This window comes from Danio rerio, chromosome 3, assembly GCF_049306965.1.
Source record: "Danio rerio strain Tuebingen ecotype United States chromosome 3, GRCz12tu, whole genome shotgun sequence".
NCBI lineage: Eukaryota > Metazoa > Chordata > Actinopteri > Cypriniformes > Danionidae > Danio > Danio rerio.
Window position 1 is genome coordinate 62,636,935 of NC_133178.1, and position 19,767 is coordinate 62,656,701.

At 35.8% G+C, this 19,767-nt stretch overlaps 1 protein-coding gene across 1 annotated transcript in view; it reads right to left on the minus strand.

Annotated features, from left to right (window-relative positions):
• The window catches only part of cdr2a (cerebellar degeneration-related protein 2a), a 30,410-nt gene that overhangs the window by 9,719 nt on the left and 924 nt on the right, over positions 1-19,767 (minus strand). The window contains exons 2-4 of the mRNA XM_001921397.8: positions 14,563-14,675; positions 4,178-4,326; positions 3,816-3,983 (exon numbers count right to left, since the gene is read on the minus strand). Coding sequence (XP_001921432.2) covers positions 3,816-3,983; positions 4,178-4,326; positions 14,563-14,675 — 430 coding nt within the window. The remainder of the gene's footprint in view (positions 1-3,815; positions 3,984-4,177; positions 4,327-14,562; positions 14,676-19,767) is intronic.

Consider the following 19,767-nt stretch of genomic DNA (forward strand, 5'->3'; position numbering starts at 1 on the left):
TAATAATTATTATAATATAATTATTAATAATAATTATATAAGTAATAATAGAAAATAATATAATATAATAATAATAATAATAATAATAATAATAATATCATTAATAATATTAATAATATCATCATTAATAATAATAATAGTAATAATAATAATAATAGTAATAATAATAATAAACTAAGCCTTAAGGACACATTTTTCCTTTTAACAGGAATCAAATTAAATTTGAGAAGAAAAAAATCTAAAGTATATTGTCAATTGTAAGTTGTATATTTATTCAATTAAACTGTAGTTTAAAGTGTTAAACAACAAATATCATAATAACAGACTTTGTTTACTAAAACTGACTTTTCCCATATATATATATATATATATATATATATATATATATATATATATATATATATATATATATATATATATATATATATATATATAATGAATATTTATATTATATTTATATTTAGGCCCACAGAGATATATGCATGTATCAAAAAACAAAAACAAAAAAAGTATATATATATATATATATATATATATATATATATATATATAAATAATAAGAGGGGGAGGACTATAAAATAAAGTATTCATTTTCATTATGGAGTTTATTTGTATGGAGCTATTTAGGTCACACTGTTTGAGAACGCATTCAAGAGCAAAGCAGCTTTTCAAAGTAACGGTTACTTAAAGTGGAGCATTCCAAGGTGGAGTTGACATTCTTCACAAGCCTTACAGTGCAAACAACACAGAAATAAACCATTTGATTCCCAGGTCTGGCTTCTAAGGCTTGAAAAAGAACATAAACTCCACCTTGGAAAACTGAAACTATACTCATGTTATGGTGATGCACTTCATTTTTATGTTAGGCATCAAAATTATAAAGTAGAATACACAAAAGACATTCATTTTGAGATTCCAGAAGTAAAACAAATAAGTGTTTAAAGTCCATGTGAACCCAAAGTTGATGAAACTTATATTTCAGCATGTTGATGTGCTTCCAACGGAAATGGAATATTGAGTAGGGGGCGGGGCTTTCTTTTGCACATCATTCCCTTATAGCAAACTAACGGTGTGAGGGTATTCATTTGCAGTTGCTATGGAAACCCTCAGGTTGACATCAATAGAAGGATCTCAACCCCAAACACGGAAGCAAATGATCAGATTTTGATTGAAGATGACCAAAACAAACACATTTTCAGTGGATTAACTTACACGGATTGATTATTTACCATAAAAATAACAATGAGAGCTAGCAAAATAAACATCGTAATTACTGAAGACACGTGATCTTAAAATTAAAAAAATCTTGTAATTTTTATTAATCAACTAATGTTAGCTGAAATAAGCACAAAAAATTCCCATTTTCAAGGTGAGGTGCTAATGGTTTAATCCATTTTAATGATCTATACTAAGCTAGGCTAAAAGTGCACCCACAAGAGCTAGCGATCGGCTGAATGGATTCAAATATAAGACTTTAATTGCAACAGCACTAATTAACATGTGAGCTGAAATGAGCATAAACAATTCCCATTTTTTAAGCAAGATGCTAACGGTCTAATCTAATTCAATGATTTATGCTTAGCTAAGCTAAAAGTGCTCCCACCAGACCTAGCGATCATCTAAATGGATTCAAAAATTAGGACTTTTTTGCAACAGCACTAATTAACATGTTAGCTGAAATAAACATAAACAATCACATTTTTATAGTGAGATGCTAACGGTCTAATCTGATTCAATGATCTATGCTAAGCTAAGCTAAAAGTGTTCCCGCCAGACATAATGACTGGCTGACTGGATTCAAAATTGGTAAAAATTTTTATTTGCAACAGCACTGATTAACATGTTAGCTGAAATAAGCATGAACAATTCCCATTTTTAAAGCAAGATACTAACGGTCTAATCTAGTTCAATAATTTATGCTAAGCTAAGCTAAGCTAAAAGTGCTACCACAAGACCTAGTGATCATCATAAAAAGGATTCAAAAATTAAGACTTTTTTTGCAACAGCACTAATTAACATGTTAGCTGAAATAAGCATAAACAATTCTCATTTTTAAAGTGAGATGCTAACGGTCTAATCTGATTCAATGATCTAAGCTAAGCAAAAAGTGCTCCCGCTAAACGTAATGATTGGCTGAATGGATTCAAAAATGGTAAAACTTTTTATTTGCCACAGCACTAATTAACATTTTAGCTGAAATAAGCATGAACAATTCCCATTTTTAAAGCAAGATGCTAACGGTCTAATCCGATTCAATGATCTTTGCTAAGCTAAGCTAAAGTGCTCCTGCCAGACATAATGATTGGCTGAATGGATTAAAAATGGTAAAACTTTTTATTTGCAACAGCACTAATTAACATGCTAGCTGAAATAAGCATAAACAATTCTCATTTTTAAAGTGAGATGCTAACGGTCTAATCCAATTTAACTATTTATGCTAAGCCAAGCTAAACTGGCTCCTGTCAGAACTAGTGATCGGCTAAATGGATTCAAAAATCTAAAACTTTTTAAGTTTGCAACAGTGCTAATTAACATGCTAGCTAAAATAAGCCTAAACAATTCTTATTTTTAAAACGAGATGCTAATGGTCAAATCTGATTCAGTGAGCTATGCTAAGCTAAGCTAAAATGCTCCAGCCAAAACTAGTTATGGGCTGAATGGATTCAAAAATTATTTATTTATTTTTTTTATTCAACACTGATAAACAGTCCTCTCTAATCTCTGAAAGTAAATACAGTTGGATATGTCATTAGCTTTTCACTGGCATTCAAAGAAACCGGTAAGTATCTTCATGAACGTTCCGCTGCACTGTTTTCTCCCTGCTCTGTGCAGATTACAGCAGGATTACTGGATTACAATAGAAGGGTCAGGTTAGATTATGATGTCTGGTTTGGAGGCCCTTGAGATGCCCAGTCAGCAGGACTGAACGCTGATACTCAGATCACAGGGGTCATCCATGAGCCGGACATCATGGAGAGACATGTCCACTTTAATTATCTCAGTGGCGGTAATGTAATTAAAGCCCAGACCCCAGTGGAGGAAAAACAACCTGCTTTCTGGAGACGAGCTGTTTTCTTGTGGAAAATACAGGATCTTAAAATGAACACTTCATTTTTTCAGGTTTTTTTTAAAGGTTTACTTTAACCACTTTTTAATCCATTCAACTGATTTGTTGGTCACTTTTAGCTTAGCATAATGAATTGAATCAGATTAGACCATTAGCATGTTGTCTTTCAAATCTCTGTGGTTTTAAGGCACTTTATTACACAATGTAACTACAGAAGGTTAAAATAGGAAAATGATCAACCCTTTAACAAAATGCTAATGGTCCAATCTGATTTAACTCATTATGCTAAGATAAGCTAAAAACAAAAGTGACCCCGCCAAAACAAAACTAATAAAAAACAATGATAAAATTTAAATAATCGGCTGAACGATTAAAAAATGGTTCAAATTAGCTGTTTAGCTCTAGGAGACTTTTAAAATTAGCCTTCTTTAAAATATGTTATTTTAAAAGTCTTCAAGAGCTAAACAGTTGACCATTTTTAAATCCATTCAGCCGATTTCTTGTCCTGGGGGGACCCTTTTAGTAAAAGAGAGTGATATACTTTAAATAAATGTCACTTCATGGGTGCATTTAGCCATATTTCTCAACATCTTGAGCTCAAAGCTAACAGACACAACCTCCACTTTTTCAGTACAAGCAAGAACTTCAGCTCAAAGTAGGTCAATCTTTGGCACGTCGAGACATGAGTGTATGACTGTGTGTGATGATGATGATGTGAATGATAGTGGTTTCTTGGCTCCACACTCACTTGTCTTGCTGCAGATCGTAGATTTCCTTCAGGCAGGACATGCTCTGGGCCCCGAGGGCTCGGCGTGCCGCTGTGAAATCCCTCCTGGACTGGGACGCCTTCAGCTCGTCCACCTGCTTCTGGAGGCTCTCCATATGAGCCTGCAGGCCATCGATGGTCTCCGTCAGGCTGCGGATGGAGAATAATAAAGTTGCAGATGCTGTGAGAACTGCTTCTCTAAAATAAGCAGCTGTGAAACTGCTGAGTTTTAACTTTGTTTCATGCCAACTTTAAACAAGTGAGACATGCACGATATAAAGAACGGGAGGGTCATTTATTTTTATTTTATTTTTTAAACCAGCCAGAACTGGCCTGATCCTCACCTCTGGATCCTGTGCTGGGACGTGCGGTTCTCCAGCACCAGCCGCTGGTTGCTCTTCTCCAGGTCTCGAGCAGCCAAGTCCAGCTGCTCGTACACTTTGGCGTGCTGGTCGTTCATCTGCCGCAGGAGATCCACCTGCTTGGTCAGATACTGAAGAGAGAAACAGACAGACAAAAGGCTTTCAATATTTACTCTTATCCAGATTCAGATGGACTCATACACACAATGTTAATACAATTATCGGTTGAAGACTGATGGTGAATTAACAGTGTTTAGTGTCAACGCTTGACAGAGGGCGTGTCTGAAGTTGGGGCTGGCACGTTTGTCATAGCAAGCGTCAGCCAATGAAATTAGCCAGCAATCAGCTACTTTCTGAGCTGGTGTATTTGCATACAGCGATCTGATTGGCTGATGCTTCCATCGGTGCTTGAAAAGTTGAGAAAGTCTCAACTTCTGCAGCAAGCAACGCCACTGAAGCAGCACCGACAGATCCACAATGCAGTTCGGCAATGCCTGATGTCACCCATTCAAAGTGAACGAGAAGCCAAGTGTGAATGGGGCGTAAATGTTTTCAGTCACCAAAATAGTACATATTCAATACAGCGTTACTGTCCATACATTCACTACATTTGTTCAGGTTATATTCTTATTTCCTCTTGTGGTGAAAAATAAATGACTGTTATATGTTTTAATAACAATTTTTAAAAGACACCCACTACAATGCCATTCGGTGTAATATCAACAGGCATATTCAGATTAAGAACAATTGATGACATTAACAGACTGTAAATATCATAGTTTTGCCCTTAAATACTCATTAACTATCATTTTAAAGCTTTATATTTTACATTCTCCCACAAACCACTAGGTTTTACCCATTTTTCAGATGATTTTAATTGCTTCAAATATGTAACATAATTAACATACAATAATTTTATATAACTCAGAATGAATATGTTTTAACTTTTTTCATATGCTTAATGTCATTGGAACTATTTCATCAAAAAAGTACATTAAAGAAGACAATTTATTTGCATGTAATTTACTAGATAAATACAACTATATATATATATATATATATATATATATATATATATATATATATATATATATATATATATATACATATATACATATATATACACATATATATATATATATATACATATATAAACACACACACACACACACACACACACACACACACACACACACACACACACACACACACATATATATATATATATATATATATATATATATATATATATATATATATATATATATATATATATATATATATATATATATATATATATATATATATATATATATATATACACATATATATACACACATATACATATATATACACACACACACACACACACACACACACACACACATATATATATGCATACTAGGGTTGTAACAATATACCGGTATGACGGTTTACCACGATTTGAACGTGCACGATTATCATACCATGAACAATTGCATATCAACGGTTTTAACCCTTAAAGACCGAGACAGCCGCCCGCGGCTAAAAATAAGTATTGCTCTTAAATGTTTAATAACTTTTGATCCGCTGATCCGATTCATACAATTCAAAGATTGGCATAAAGAAGAGAACCTCAGCTTTCCAGTGCTGTATCACATAACATTCGCGGACTTTCAGAGGCTCCGGAATCAGTGCGGTTACGTCATCAACATTTGACAACGCTGATTTGACAAAGAAACGCTCGTCACTGTGTCTCCGGACAAATCAGACATGATACATTGATGCATTGTCCCTCCTCCATGCCCAGATTGGTTCAAACTCGCAATATCACAACCAATAAGCATAGGTTTCACTTTTGTTTGTGGACCAAGCTTTTTGAACAACACGGAATGAGAGAAAGGCATACATTTATGCGCGGCTAAATAAAACGCAAAAAAAAAAAGTTTTGCATGAAATAATTCTCATACTAAGTACTTTTGCATGCACAGCAGCACAGAAACATGACAAAACAGTGACACAGCAAAGACAAACTGCTGCTCTTGCTGTTTTCAAAAGACGCAAATGAAGATGCAGCTGTTTGTCTGCATTGCAGACAACCATATCCATATCCATAGACAACCATATCCATGCTGGCACATAAAACCTAGGGATGTTCCATATTAAATCTAGTTTCGTTATGTAACTATTTATAGTATAGTAAATATTTATATCTATTTTTTACTGAGGATTTGCACCATGTTTATTTGGACTTTATTTGGACTTTGACACATTATTTATTATTTTCTTATTTTTATTTGTTCATTGTAAGTGGTGTTGTTTATAGTAACTAAAAATATATTATTTGGAAAAAGTCAAATTTGCTTCACTGTTCTATTATTTTGTAACATACCGTATACCGCGAAACCGTCAAACCGTGGTATTGTTTTAGACGATTATCATACCGTGAAAAATTCATACCGTTACAACCCTAATGCATACATACACACACACACACACACACATATACTTTTTTTTTTATAAATAGATATAGAGATATAAATGTAACAGAAAGGAGAATTTCTAGTTTCCTAAACAGTGCATCATCAGACCAGTCTCATGCTCGTCTCATGACTCCTGAGTATCTTCCTCACCATTGTTTTCAGTCTCCTCATTTAAACATTAGATGTTCAGAATACAAGTGTGAATCATTTCAGTGAATCAGATCACACTGGGCATCTCAGAGAATGTCTAAAAAAACATATTTGCATAATTATATTGAAATGCATGCTAAGCTTCTCCCTTACTTTGAATATTTTTTTAATATTGGCACAGTTCTTCAGGCATCCAAGAGTATTTTTCCAATTCATTTTCCCATAGAGATTTTTAAAAAGTCTTGGTTAAACCATCAACAAAGCCTTGAACAATTTCAAACCTGCTAGGACAGGGATGGCCATGGAGAGTTTTGATTACACCTTATCCAAACACACCCGAACAAGCTGAACAAGGTCTGGGTGTTACTAAAAAAAACAACAATTAAAAAAAGGAGTGTTTTAATTAATCAAGTCTGAACTTGCCTGTCTTTGTGCGAGGAGGAGTATCACAGCATTACAAATCAGACAAAAAGACAAACCAGTGAAACAGTGTTTAACAATAGAACTGATGAGAAATGACTGGAAATGACAAAACTCGACACTGTCCATTTAAAGGGGACCTATTATGCCCTCTTTTTACAACATACAAAATAAGTCTCTTAATGTTTCTAGAGCGTGTGTTAATAACTTTGACATGGTGTCTATGTTATTGCATCTTTTCTATAATATGTTTATATTGTGTATATACTTTTTTCTCTCTCTCTTTCTCCTTTATTATATGTATATTTGATATTTTTGGTATTTATGTTACGAAGTGTTCAGTAAAAGCGGAAGTCTTTTATTTTGAATTAATTACCATTACGGATAAAAACAGACACACAGAAAGATCGCACATGATCACGGCGACTCAGCTGTGCGGTCTGCTACGGACTAAAGGTTTAGCTTCTGGTTTGATTGGAGAACAAGGTACTAACACTTCGTTTAATATGTTTGTTTGTTTGTATTGAGTTTGTATATTGAGCTTAAGTGATGTCTGTTTGTTTGTATACGGTTTTCATATTTGCTTATATGTGGTTTCATTTTCTCTTTGTATACAAGCTCTTACGGTGTTTGCCGTATGGTGCAAGGTGTTCGGTGTATGGTGCAAGGTGTTTAGCCTACGGTGTAAGGTGTTTGATGTAGATGACTGCACTGCTGTGCAATGCTGCACTGAAAATAAATCATGGGAAAACACCAGTGAAAGAGTCAATCCTTTATTGAACCAGGGAGCTACAGTGTGTATGTAAAGTTTCAACTCAAAATACCACACAAATAAAGTTCAATAACTCTTTGAAACTGCCCGATCCTGTTTGTGTTGTTTTGGTGACTGTCACTTTAAATTCAAATAAGATTGTACTCTTCTCAAAAGAAGGCGGAGCTATAAATGCCTACATGTCAGCATAGTGGCAGATTCAAAAACAAGACTAATGTGATATGTTAATGAGAGACAGATGGTCATTAATGGGCGGGGCTTTCCTCCTTTGATGCATATCTGTCAACCGTGTGAAGTGAAAATAAGGGATAATCCATTTTGCGTTGTAAGGGCAACAACTCCTGTAATGGAAAGGAAGGGAATCCCGCCATTTTTATATTCATTTCAAAATGTTTTCATGCCTAAACAAAAATTAAAGCACAGAACAGATTCACATTTAAGAGCAAGGAGCGTCCCCTAGTGGTTTGGTGGTATGGGTTGCGTATAGGGAGGATCGGCTCTTATGTATATTGCCACCCTTCATAGAAATATTAAAAATATGGGAGGGAAAAAAAAAAAGGGAAAATATCTTTAGGGGATGATAGTGAGATAGAATATAGGGGAAATCCCAAAAAAAATAAAAAACAGGGTTGACAGGTAGGCTCTGATGACACGTACAAAGAGCGAATGTGAAAAAGTGTTTCTGCAGGCTGTTTCTATCAATTGTGATCATAAAAAATATAGTTAATTTTGACCATTAGAAGCTGGCTATATTCACAGACGTCTTCCACAAAACGGTGTTTAAAAGTGCATAATAGGTACCCTTTATAAAATAATCAACGCTCAACAAAGTCACAAAACTGCATTGGTTTTCAGAACTTTCTATGAAATTCCACAACTAAACGCCACTGCGGCTGTCAAACGCTTCTCTGCTCTGTTAATGTTTCACTACAAGAGACGGAAGAGAAAGTTCATGCTGTTAAAACTTCCCAGTACACTGTTTAATATTTAACTAGTGAGACAATGAACTGGAGAAAACAGTAAAGTATGTCTGAAACCATTTATTACAGCATGCAAACCAGTTACAACACAGGATTCAAGAAGCTTTTAATCCAAAGCTGATCAAGTCTTTTGGAGATGCAAAATCCCCAATTATTCGCCCTCCAAATATTTCCCAAACGATGTTTAGCAGAGCAAGAAATTTTCACAGTATTTCCTATCATATTTTTCTTCTGGAGAAAGTCTTATTTGTTTTATTTTGGCTAGAATAAAAGCAGTTTCTAACTATTTTAAAACCATTTTAAGTTCAATACTATTAGCCCCCACTTGCCTAATTAACCTAGTTAGGCCTTTAAATGTCACTTTAAGCTGTGTAGAAGTGTCTTGAAAAACATCTAGTCAAATAATATTTACTGTCATCATGGCAAAGACAAAAGAAATAAGTTATTAGAAATCAGTCTAGACAATTAGACTTGTTAGTGTAGTAAGAAAATTTGTTAGTTAGAAATCTAATTAGTAAGAAGCCATAGATATTTACATTAGATGTCGCCTACACTACTGTTGTATATTGGAAGGAATTCATCAAAAGCCGCCATTTTAGTACAGGATAGCGCTCCTTTGAAAATAAATGTGGAATCAAGGTGTAGAGGAGGACTTTGGCCATCCAGAGACAGAGATATACACATGTACATCTATCTATGATAGGAAGTTTTCCCGGTGGTCAATATGCAAATATTATTTTTGCTATTTACTATATCACTATTTTACATCGATGGCTGAGTGACCGCATGGGCATTTCTGACAAAGAGCGAGTGTTTGTGTGTATGGAAATGTATTATCTCCTTCCCTGTTTAATTTGATCTAATTCGCGTCCTGAAACACACCTCCTCTCCTGCTTTCACTTCTCATACTGACGGAGGGAGCGATTCGTTTGTGAATGAATCTCTGTTATGACTGACTTGTTCACTGAGCCGACAATAATACTAGTTTCTAGCACCGCAGCGTCTTGTTGGCATACTTCATTTACATTGTTTGCTTATTTTATTCAACCAAGCTAGCATAAGCAGAGTATTTAATGCAGGTTGGTGCTACTGTCCTTATGGTCAGTGCAGTAAGAGACTGTATTATCATTAATGCTTGTTTAGCACAAAAAGTTAATTACATACAAAAGTCTAAAAACTAAATCTTAAATGTTCTGCACTTTGTGCCTTTGTTTGCTTGTTACTACATCCATAAACAGCGCTAAAGTCCCCATCTTCACATTGTCTTTAGTCTAGACTAGTGTGTTTAAATGACATTGGTCCTGGGAGCCCTGTACAAATATGGCGGCAGCACTGAAGCATGCTCAGGATCCATGTGCGATATCTAATGATAATAATTCCTTACATTTATATAGCGCTTTTCTAGGCACTCAAAAGTGCTTTACACAATAGGGGGCAATCTCCTCATCCACCACCAGTGTGCAGCATCCACCCGGATGACACGACAGCAGCCATTTTGCGCCAGCACCAGCTGATTGGTGAAGAGGAGACCGAGTGATGATATGCCAATTATGATATGGGGAGGGTTAGGAGGCCATGATGGACAGAGGGAAGATTTGGCCAGGATGCCGGGGTTAAACCACTACTCTTTTTCGAAGGACATCCTGGGATTTTTAACGACCACAGAGAGTCGGGACCTCGGTTTAACGTCTCATCCGAAAGATCTAGTGTATATATATAGATCTATGGTAAGAAACTATTATATTTAGAAATTCCGTTAAATCAGAAATTGAGGGAAAAAATATACAGGAGGGCTAATAATTCTGACTTCAACTGTATATAAGTGTTAAATAAAACATTTCTACAGAGACCCCTTAAGGCTGATTTATACTTCTGCGTCAAACGCCGGCGTATGCTACGGCGCTGACGCATAGCCCTTCGCCGTGGCCGTCGGCATCACTGACGTGCACCTCTCAAAAAAAATGTAACTACACGTCACAACAACGGGTAGCGCAAGCTCTGTGATTGGTCGGCTTGGTAGCGCTGACGAGTCTGGGCGGGACCGAGAGCCGCGTGAATGGCGCGTGCGATTGTTTACAAGTGTGGAGTCCCATGAAGGAGCTCCGGATGGAAAGTTTTGTTGTGTGTTTACCTCATAGTTAAAGTTGTTGCACGTCCGCCGGTTCCTGCCTCAAAATGAGCGAGTTTGAGCCACTTGTACAACCAGGAAGTGTTCAGGAAAAGCAAAACAGCAGAGAAGAAACTCGACACAGAGGAACATTTACACCTCACTGCCAACTAGCGTTTCGGAAGTGTTAATGCAGACCAACAGAGACAGCTCGCAGAAGTATAAATGCACAGCTGCGCGCGTTGCCTGCGCCGTGAGTTACGCCGGTCACTTGACGTAGAAGTATAAACCAGGCTTTAGCGCTCACTTGTGTCCTCCTGGGGCTCAAGTCAAGCGCATTGCCTTGCGGGATGCAACGCAGGGTGCAAATTACTGTGGGGATTGGGAGGGGGAGGGGGGGGGGGTGTATAATTAACGCTTGATCCCCTCTGAAGGACATGAAAACAAGATGTATAAGGTGTCAGCCCTTTAATACCGAGAAATAGTTCACTCTGATCTGCATTTTAAATAATAATGGTAATAATTAAAATAATGGATAATATAAATATACATTTGACCACTCCTTTTATGGTTTATACCATTGTGAATGCATAATTGTGCCAATTTGTCTATGCTAGAGTAAAAAAAAATCCTTTATCAGTCTGAAACTGCAGATCTAAAGCACCAAGTTCTCGTAAAATAGGCGTTTGCTTCTACATATACCCTAATAGTAAACTCAAAGTAGATGCATGGTTTGAATAGCTTGACCTACAGTAGCCTCTGAAATAGCAAATCAGATGATAATTGCAAGTCGGAAAACACTAAACATTCCTCAAAACACTGTTCATATAATAATAATTTAGATGCAATTCAAATAAATACATAAATGACTGAAGCATGTATTACACAAACTAGCATTACCAAAGAATTTGCTTTCTGATGTAATGTATATTATAATGTACATAATGGCATTCTGTATACAATACTGTAGTAGCATGCCACTGTAAACATTACATAAGACTATACTGTCATGCCAAGCCAAACGAGACAGTGTTAATGTCTTTTTTCAGGCCTGGTGCCGTGCCAGACACACACACACACACACACACACACACCCACACAGAAATAGAAGACCTGCAGCACGATATCCACACAGTGAGGAGGAAAGAGGATCAAGCAGGAAATCTCCCACTGTTACTCACATCCCCTGAAGAGAAAGACTAGCGAAGAACAACACACGAACACACAATCCAGCCTGTTCACTAGACGACTGACTGGTAGACTTTTCAGGATTTTAGGTTACAACATTGTGAATAACTGTATTCTTGGGCCAATTAGCTCATCAGCCTTTTTGCCACTGATTTCTAATCTGACTTTTTCTCTGGGTTCGTCTCATTTGTTAATTTTGAAAATCATTCGGCTGAGTCAACAATATTTTATTTTCTCAATACGTGATACGATGTGATTATAAAAGATGCAGGCATAATTGTTAATACTATTGACATGCAGTGCATTCGGAAAGTATTCATAGCGCTTCACTTTATCCACATTTTTTTATGTCACAGCCTTATTCTATATATTGTGTATTATAGTATATATTAGGTCCTGCTGCTACCAACAATTCAATTAAAACTCAGCTAGGATTTCTAAGTAGTAATCTGCACAGTCACGCCAAAAATCTCGGAGTACTTTTTTATCCACTTTTGCAGTTTGACAAGCATGTAAATGCAGTTGTAAAGAGCAGCTTTTTCAAACTTGAATTGGTGGCAAGAATTAAATCATTTCTTTCTAAAAAAAAAAAAGATTTAGAAACTGTGACCCAAGCTGTAATCTCCTCTCGGTTGGACTACTGCAACTCCTTATACATTTGTCTACCCCAGTCAACAATCTCTCGGTTACAGTTTTGGTCCAAAATGCAGCTGCCAGATTGATAACAGGAACTAAGAAAAGAGATCATATCTCCCTTGTCCTCGCCTCATTGCACTGGCTTTCTATAAAATTCAGAGTTGATTTAAAGAGCCTTCTTTTTACATATAAAGCTTTGCACAATTCTGCCCCAGATCAAGTCAGTGAGTTTATTAGGCTATATACAGCTTGTAGACCAATAAGGTCCCATGATCAGTTTGTTTTGTCCGTCCCTGTCTCACTGCAAATCAAAAGGTGATCGAGCTTTCTGTGTTGCGGCCCCAAGGATTTCTCCATCAGGATTTCTCCATCCTTGGATACTTTTAAATCTAACTTGAAGACCTATTTTTACTCCCTTGCCTTTGAGTGACTCATACATGTACTTTCTATACGGTATTTTAGTATTACATATATACATATATTTCCTTTTCTTACATTTTTAATACAAGTTTTATTTTGTTTATTTTCTTAAAGATTTTATCTCATTGTAAAGCACTTTGGATCAAGTATGTTTGTATAAAATTGTGCTCGGTAAGTAAAGTTTGCCTATTCCAAAATGAATTAAACTCATTTATTTCCTCAAAATTCTCCACACAATACCTATAATGACAATGTGAAAAAGAGTTTTTGAAGTTGTTGCAGATAAATTAATTTAATCCAAACAGCATCTTAAACCATTACAAAAAAAAAATAATAATAATATATATATATATATATATATATATATATATATATATATATATATATATATATATATATATATATATATATATATATATATATATATATAATAAAATTATTAAATGTATAAATAAAATCATTTGATACAAAAGCAATGTATAAATATAAATAAATAATAAATCACTTTTAAAAAAATTATTTTACTGCCATAACATTGTTTTTTTTATTTATATTTTTTTAAATGCAAGAAACTACACTAAAAACACAGAATAAAAATGACAAAAGCATGCAACAAAATGATTAAAACTCAACAAAATTCTATCGTGAAATAATAGCGTTTTAGCTTGCAGAGCTTTTGCATAAAACTAGTGTGTTTAGAAAGGTTTTGAAATATCTTCAGCATTTGGTAAACATAAAATAAGAATGCAAGTTTCATAGGAGGGCTGATAATTGTGCAACTGTACATCAACATAAGCATCCAAGACCAACTACCCACTCAGATCCTCAGAAAAGAACAGTTTTGTGTTTGATTATATTACGTAGGGTGGAACTATATTACATAGGGTGTGTGTGTGTGTGTGTGTGTGTGTGTGTGTGTGTGTGTGTGTGTGTTATTTTCTAAGCAGTAGGTGTGTCTGTGTTTCCTCCAGTCCTCTGCACAGCTGTATGTTTCTGCTGACGCGACCGTGTGTATATCATGTTCTGAGCAGTGTGTGGTGTGTGTGTGTTAAGGTCTGAGCATTGAGAGAGAGAAAGAGAGAGTTTCCTCCATCAATATCAGTGTGTTATAGTCTGAGCAGTGAGTGTGTGTGCTGTGATCTGAGTGGGAGAGTGTGTGTTATGATCTGAGAAGTGTGTGTGTGTGTGTGTGTGTGTGTGTGTGTGTGTGTTTTGTTTATTAGAAGCTTCACCTCGATCTCCTGCAGCTGCTCGTGATTGGTGGAGTACATCTGCTGAAGGCCCTGCTCCAGCTCATGGTTCCTGTCCAGCAGAGTCTTGCCCAGCTCAGCAGCCAAGTGCAGATCTGTCACACACAAACACAGGAGAGTGCACAGTAAGATGGAGGAAAACAGCAGACGTCATCCAGCCCGATGCACAATCACAGCGGATATTTTAAAACATTTTAAAATCCTACCGATCCCAAACTTTTGACCGGTAGAGTGCATGTACACAGCTCAAAATAAGCATATCGTTTCATTTTAAATAAATAAATATTAAGCTTAAGCCTGTCATGATAAATTATTATTGTTGTGTGAAACAGAGCTCATATGGACAACTTCCAAACCATTACAAGATTGAGGAAAGTAGGGGTGTCAAAATTAATTGTTTCTTTGGTGCACCGCGATGCAGACGCGGACAATAAGGTATCAGTTCAGTAATAATCATAACCGTTTATTATATACTGACGTCATTTATCTCCTATGCGCTCTGTCGCGAGGGAGGTGAGCGCGAGTATTTACAACACTCAGCCAACTCAGGGCCGGCCCGTGGCATAGGCACCATAGGCAAATGCTAAGGGCGCTGTATATCCAGGAGGGCGCCAGAAATGAGCGCGGTTCAGTTGGTTTTGTTTTCAACATTCCTGACACACATTCAGTTATAGCGACAATAACTCAAAAACCTCTCACCCTAAAAAGATCTAAAGTGTGTTTCCTACAAAAAGACAAAGCTGGTTATGTTTCACAGCTGTCTTTCTTTTTTTTCGCTCGACATTACGAGCACTGCTTCGTTTAAGCCCTCGCAAATGTGTTTAGCCGGGAGAGCTCACGCTGAGAGGAGCTCTCAGTAAGGGACATCGCAAAAGTGCTTATTTTTTTCGTTTTTTTACGTTTTTCTGCTCTGCTCAGCGCGAGCTCTCCCTGTTGCGAGGGCTTTAGTGCGTGCGTGTGTGTTTGTTTGTTTGGTGCTGTCTATGTTTGTGAATGTGTTTGAATGAGAGACAGTGTGGTGCTGTGTGTCTGTGTGTTTATACAGACAGCTTGTTATAGCCTCCCCCCTAAAATATAACACTGTATATGGAAAGCATCGTCAATGCACCGTGATGCACCGAGATATTGAATTGAACCAAAGGCATGATAATCATAACCGAACCGTGAGACCAGTATAGGTTCACACCTCTAGAGGAAAGTGTGAAAATTCAGATTTTTCGACATTATATTGACTGAAAATGCTGATGGGATAAGGATAACTCTTCCTTGCTTTAATCTTTTATTAGTCATCATTGCTTGTGTACTTGTCTTTTCCTCTTATTTTAACACATCAGCTCAATGTCTCACAAATGTATCCATTTCAGTGTGCTTGTGGTCTTGTGAGGGTGGGAAAAGGGTGGAGGAGGTTTAGAAAAGAATATTTACACATATACTGGAATGATTCTGTAAATAGTTGATATGAAAATATGACAAGTTTTGATAATCAGCTTTTCTACATCCAGCAATAACTATTAATTGTTTTTAAACCTGAACTCTTTGACTCAAAGCTGAGATTAGATAAGACGACAGAGGCTGCCCAATCGAAAATTGCATCATCGAAAATTATTATGGTCATTTTTTTTGCGCAATAAGCTGATATAATGATTATTATTACCACAGGCCAGCTAATGCAGAATGATGCAACAAAATTCCACACATATCTAGATATTAATTCTTTATAAATGTTGTTATATAATATATCATAAGGCAGAATACTGTCTCTGAGACATATTCTGTGAATAACAAATCATTTAACATTTTAGACCTATAATGAATACACGAGTTCCTTAAAAACAAATACATATTACCACTGCTTTGGAGAGAAAGAAGGAAAAGGCGTCCTGCCAAGTGCAAACAAAGTCCCAGCACAACACTCACCCCTATTATTATCAGAGGAATGAAAGCATTATCTACATTATATTTACAAAATAAAACACTTTTCAGCATTAAATATTTGTATTTATTCTGAAATACATGAGCAAATAAAACACCAAATGGGATACATCATGTACAGTACACAGATTCAAATGTCCTTTGGCAATAGAGTAAGGCCTTATTTTTGTACATTAGTTAATATGTTAAACAAATTAAAGCAGGTCTTTAGCTGATTACCAGACGTTAACCACTGATCTTTAAATTACTGAAATTGATGATATTAAGATTAATAAATGCTGTTTAGTTAGTTAAATTAAAGGGCACATAGTTTATCCCTTTTTATGATTTAATATTAATATTCTGGTTGTTCTGAGTGTGCCAGTTCAGGTTCAGTTCAACACAGTTCAGATGTTTTCATTATAATGTGTTTAAAAGTATCATGTTGGGGGTGTGTACACCGCTCGCTGTTTTAGGGGTGTGTTGCTTCACATGAAAATTAGTTTCGGCTCCCAGCCAATGTAACAAGGGGGCGGAGTCAAGAGCTCCCACGCTCTGTGTTTGCAACAGACAGGCTGACAGACAGAGAGAGAAGCTAAGCTAAGCTAGGATAAGCATTTAGCCGTACATGTACGACTCGGACACAGATCATTTGTGTCTTGGTATAGTTTGTATAGTCTCGGTGTACAAGTGCCGAGCTTGTACACCAAGACTAATAACCACACACACTGAATTAACTTTGACTGAGGCACCGAATGCGCAGCGACACGGCACAAAACATGAAGTGTCCCTAATCGTCGTGCCAGGCATTCCAGAACTCCAAACACAAACCTCCACCAGGGCAAACACAACGGCGGCGCGACCATCGAGCCGCCAAACCGAAGCCCCGCCGCGTGCACCTTGACAGAAACCCGCGTCCAGAACCCCGAAAAGCACAGCGCTACGCAAAAGGTACAAGCAATAATTCCAATTAGAGCGATGATGTGGAGAATATTGAACTTGTGTTGAGCCCAATGAGCCTTTCATCTAAAAATAGAGCACGGGTGTTACTTTAGTGATATCGCTTTGACTCACACGCTGAAAATGGCAGACTTGAAACAAGAAACTGAGGATATGATTGTGACGCGAGGCTGTCAATCAATATTGATGGGCGGGGGGACCGCTCTCCTACGTAAAGTTGCGGTCGGTCTAAAAAACCGCTCCAATTGGTCCACCATTTTTATGTTGTTAAATTGAAAAACAAGGACTGGGTGTGTTTATATCACCCCTATATGACTGTTTATACACTAAACCTACACACGTCTGTCCAAACAGCGTGAAAAGTAAATTTTTCACCATAGGTGCCCTTTAAATACTTATTTAACAGTAAACAATAAAACAGTTGCTTGTTTTTATACATTAAAAAATAATATATTTATTGTAAATATTACAGTGCTTCTGAACCATACTGTAGTAAAGTTTATTATATTGTATATTTTATAGCATTTTCTATATTATTGACCTTATTCTTCAATGCTGAAGTGTGTTCGTTTTTGCAATTGATTTAGAACTTCTGATTCTGTTGCCTCTGAGAGAAATGACTAGGAATAATGAACGGCAGAATACAGTCAAACTACTTTCTCTACAAACAAATGTGTTCATGACTATTTTTTTATTTTTAAATATATATATATATATATATATATATATATATATATATATATATATATATATATATATATATATATATATATATATATATATATATATATATACACACAGGGACAATGTACAACATGACATCTGTAGTCCCTGGGCAGGAAGTAACAAATTTAACAGCAATAATCAATACAATATACACTTACAGTTTAATAAATACAATACATCATTGTCAATAAAATCAAATCAAATCAGTGCCTGCATATTTGATTTTGTTTAAGCCAAATTTTAAGAACAGTTTTAAAATGACTAAAAGTGGTACTCTCTCTAATATACACTGGTATTTTATTCCATCTATTCCGACTATACAGACAAAGAAGAGCAACAAATAATAAGAAAATATCAGTTTGCAACATCGAGCAGCGCAACAATTTGTTTTTAACCTCTAAAAATAAATGAAAGTTAATGAAAGCGAAAGTCTCCAGCCAAAAAGATTTAAATGGCTGCAACCACTCGTACGTGAAGAATAAGGTGAATTATATTCATTTACAACACTTCGGAAATGAACACGACAGCGTAGTGTAGAATAAACTGCAATGAACTAATAAACTGGAATAAATATTGAAGTATACTGTAGTTTTTACTACAGCAAACGGTGGTGTATTATGGTATAAAATATATAGCTGTAGTAAAATACAGTACAGGGTTTTCATCAGTTTATATTACTATAGTTGCTGTGTTACTCTTGCAACTATAGATTTACCTCAACAGATTGACTTTGGTATGTCTGTTACAACAGTATAAAGTACTATAGTATTTTTTTCATATGGGATTAAGTGATTTTTAAATCCATCAAACTAATTAAAGAGTACTTTAAGTTTTAAACTGCTCAAACAACATGCAACACACTCGTCTGTGGCACAAAAACACAAAAGCAAGCATCTTGAAGTCTAAAATGTTTCAGTGTTTGTTTAGGGATTTTACCAGCTTTTTTTATTTTGATAGGATGGTGTAGATTAGACAGGAAATTGTGGGGACGTCGACAGGCAGGTTTGGCAAAGATTGAGGTATAGTTGGTTTTATATTCTTCTCAATAAGATAACTTAAGAAAAGTAGTCTTTGCAAATACTCTAAATGGGGTAATCACATTTGCATTTAGCATTTTCAGCCAATTAAATAGTGCGAATGTTGTTTTAAAGTTATACTTGCATGCAATTCTAGAGCAAATATTCAAATTAGCGTGGGTAAACAATTTAGGGACTGAGTCACAAGTTGTCATTGAATGAATGTGCAAATATAAAACCAATCCTTTTCCGAATAAAGAGAAAGTTGAGGTAAAGTTTGGTTTTATATTCGCAGACTTATTCAATTTAACAGTGCCTATATTGTTTACCACACTACTTTGAATATTCAGTCTGAATGTTTCAATAACACATAACTATAGTAATATAAACTGATGAAAACTCACACTTTACATACCTGAAACTTGCCTACAGCACTTATTCATTGTTGCTCTTATAATTGTGTAAACTGCTTTCTTGTCCTCATTTGTAAGTCGCTTTGGATAAAAGCGTCCGCTAAATGACTAAATGTAAATGAGAAATCACATTTAAATATGACTTCAAAACAACATTAGCA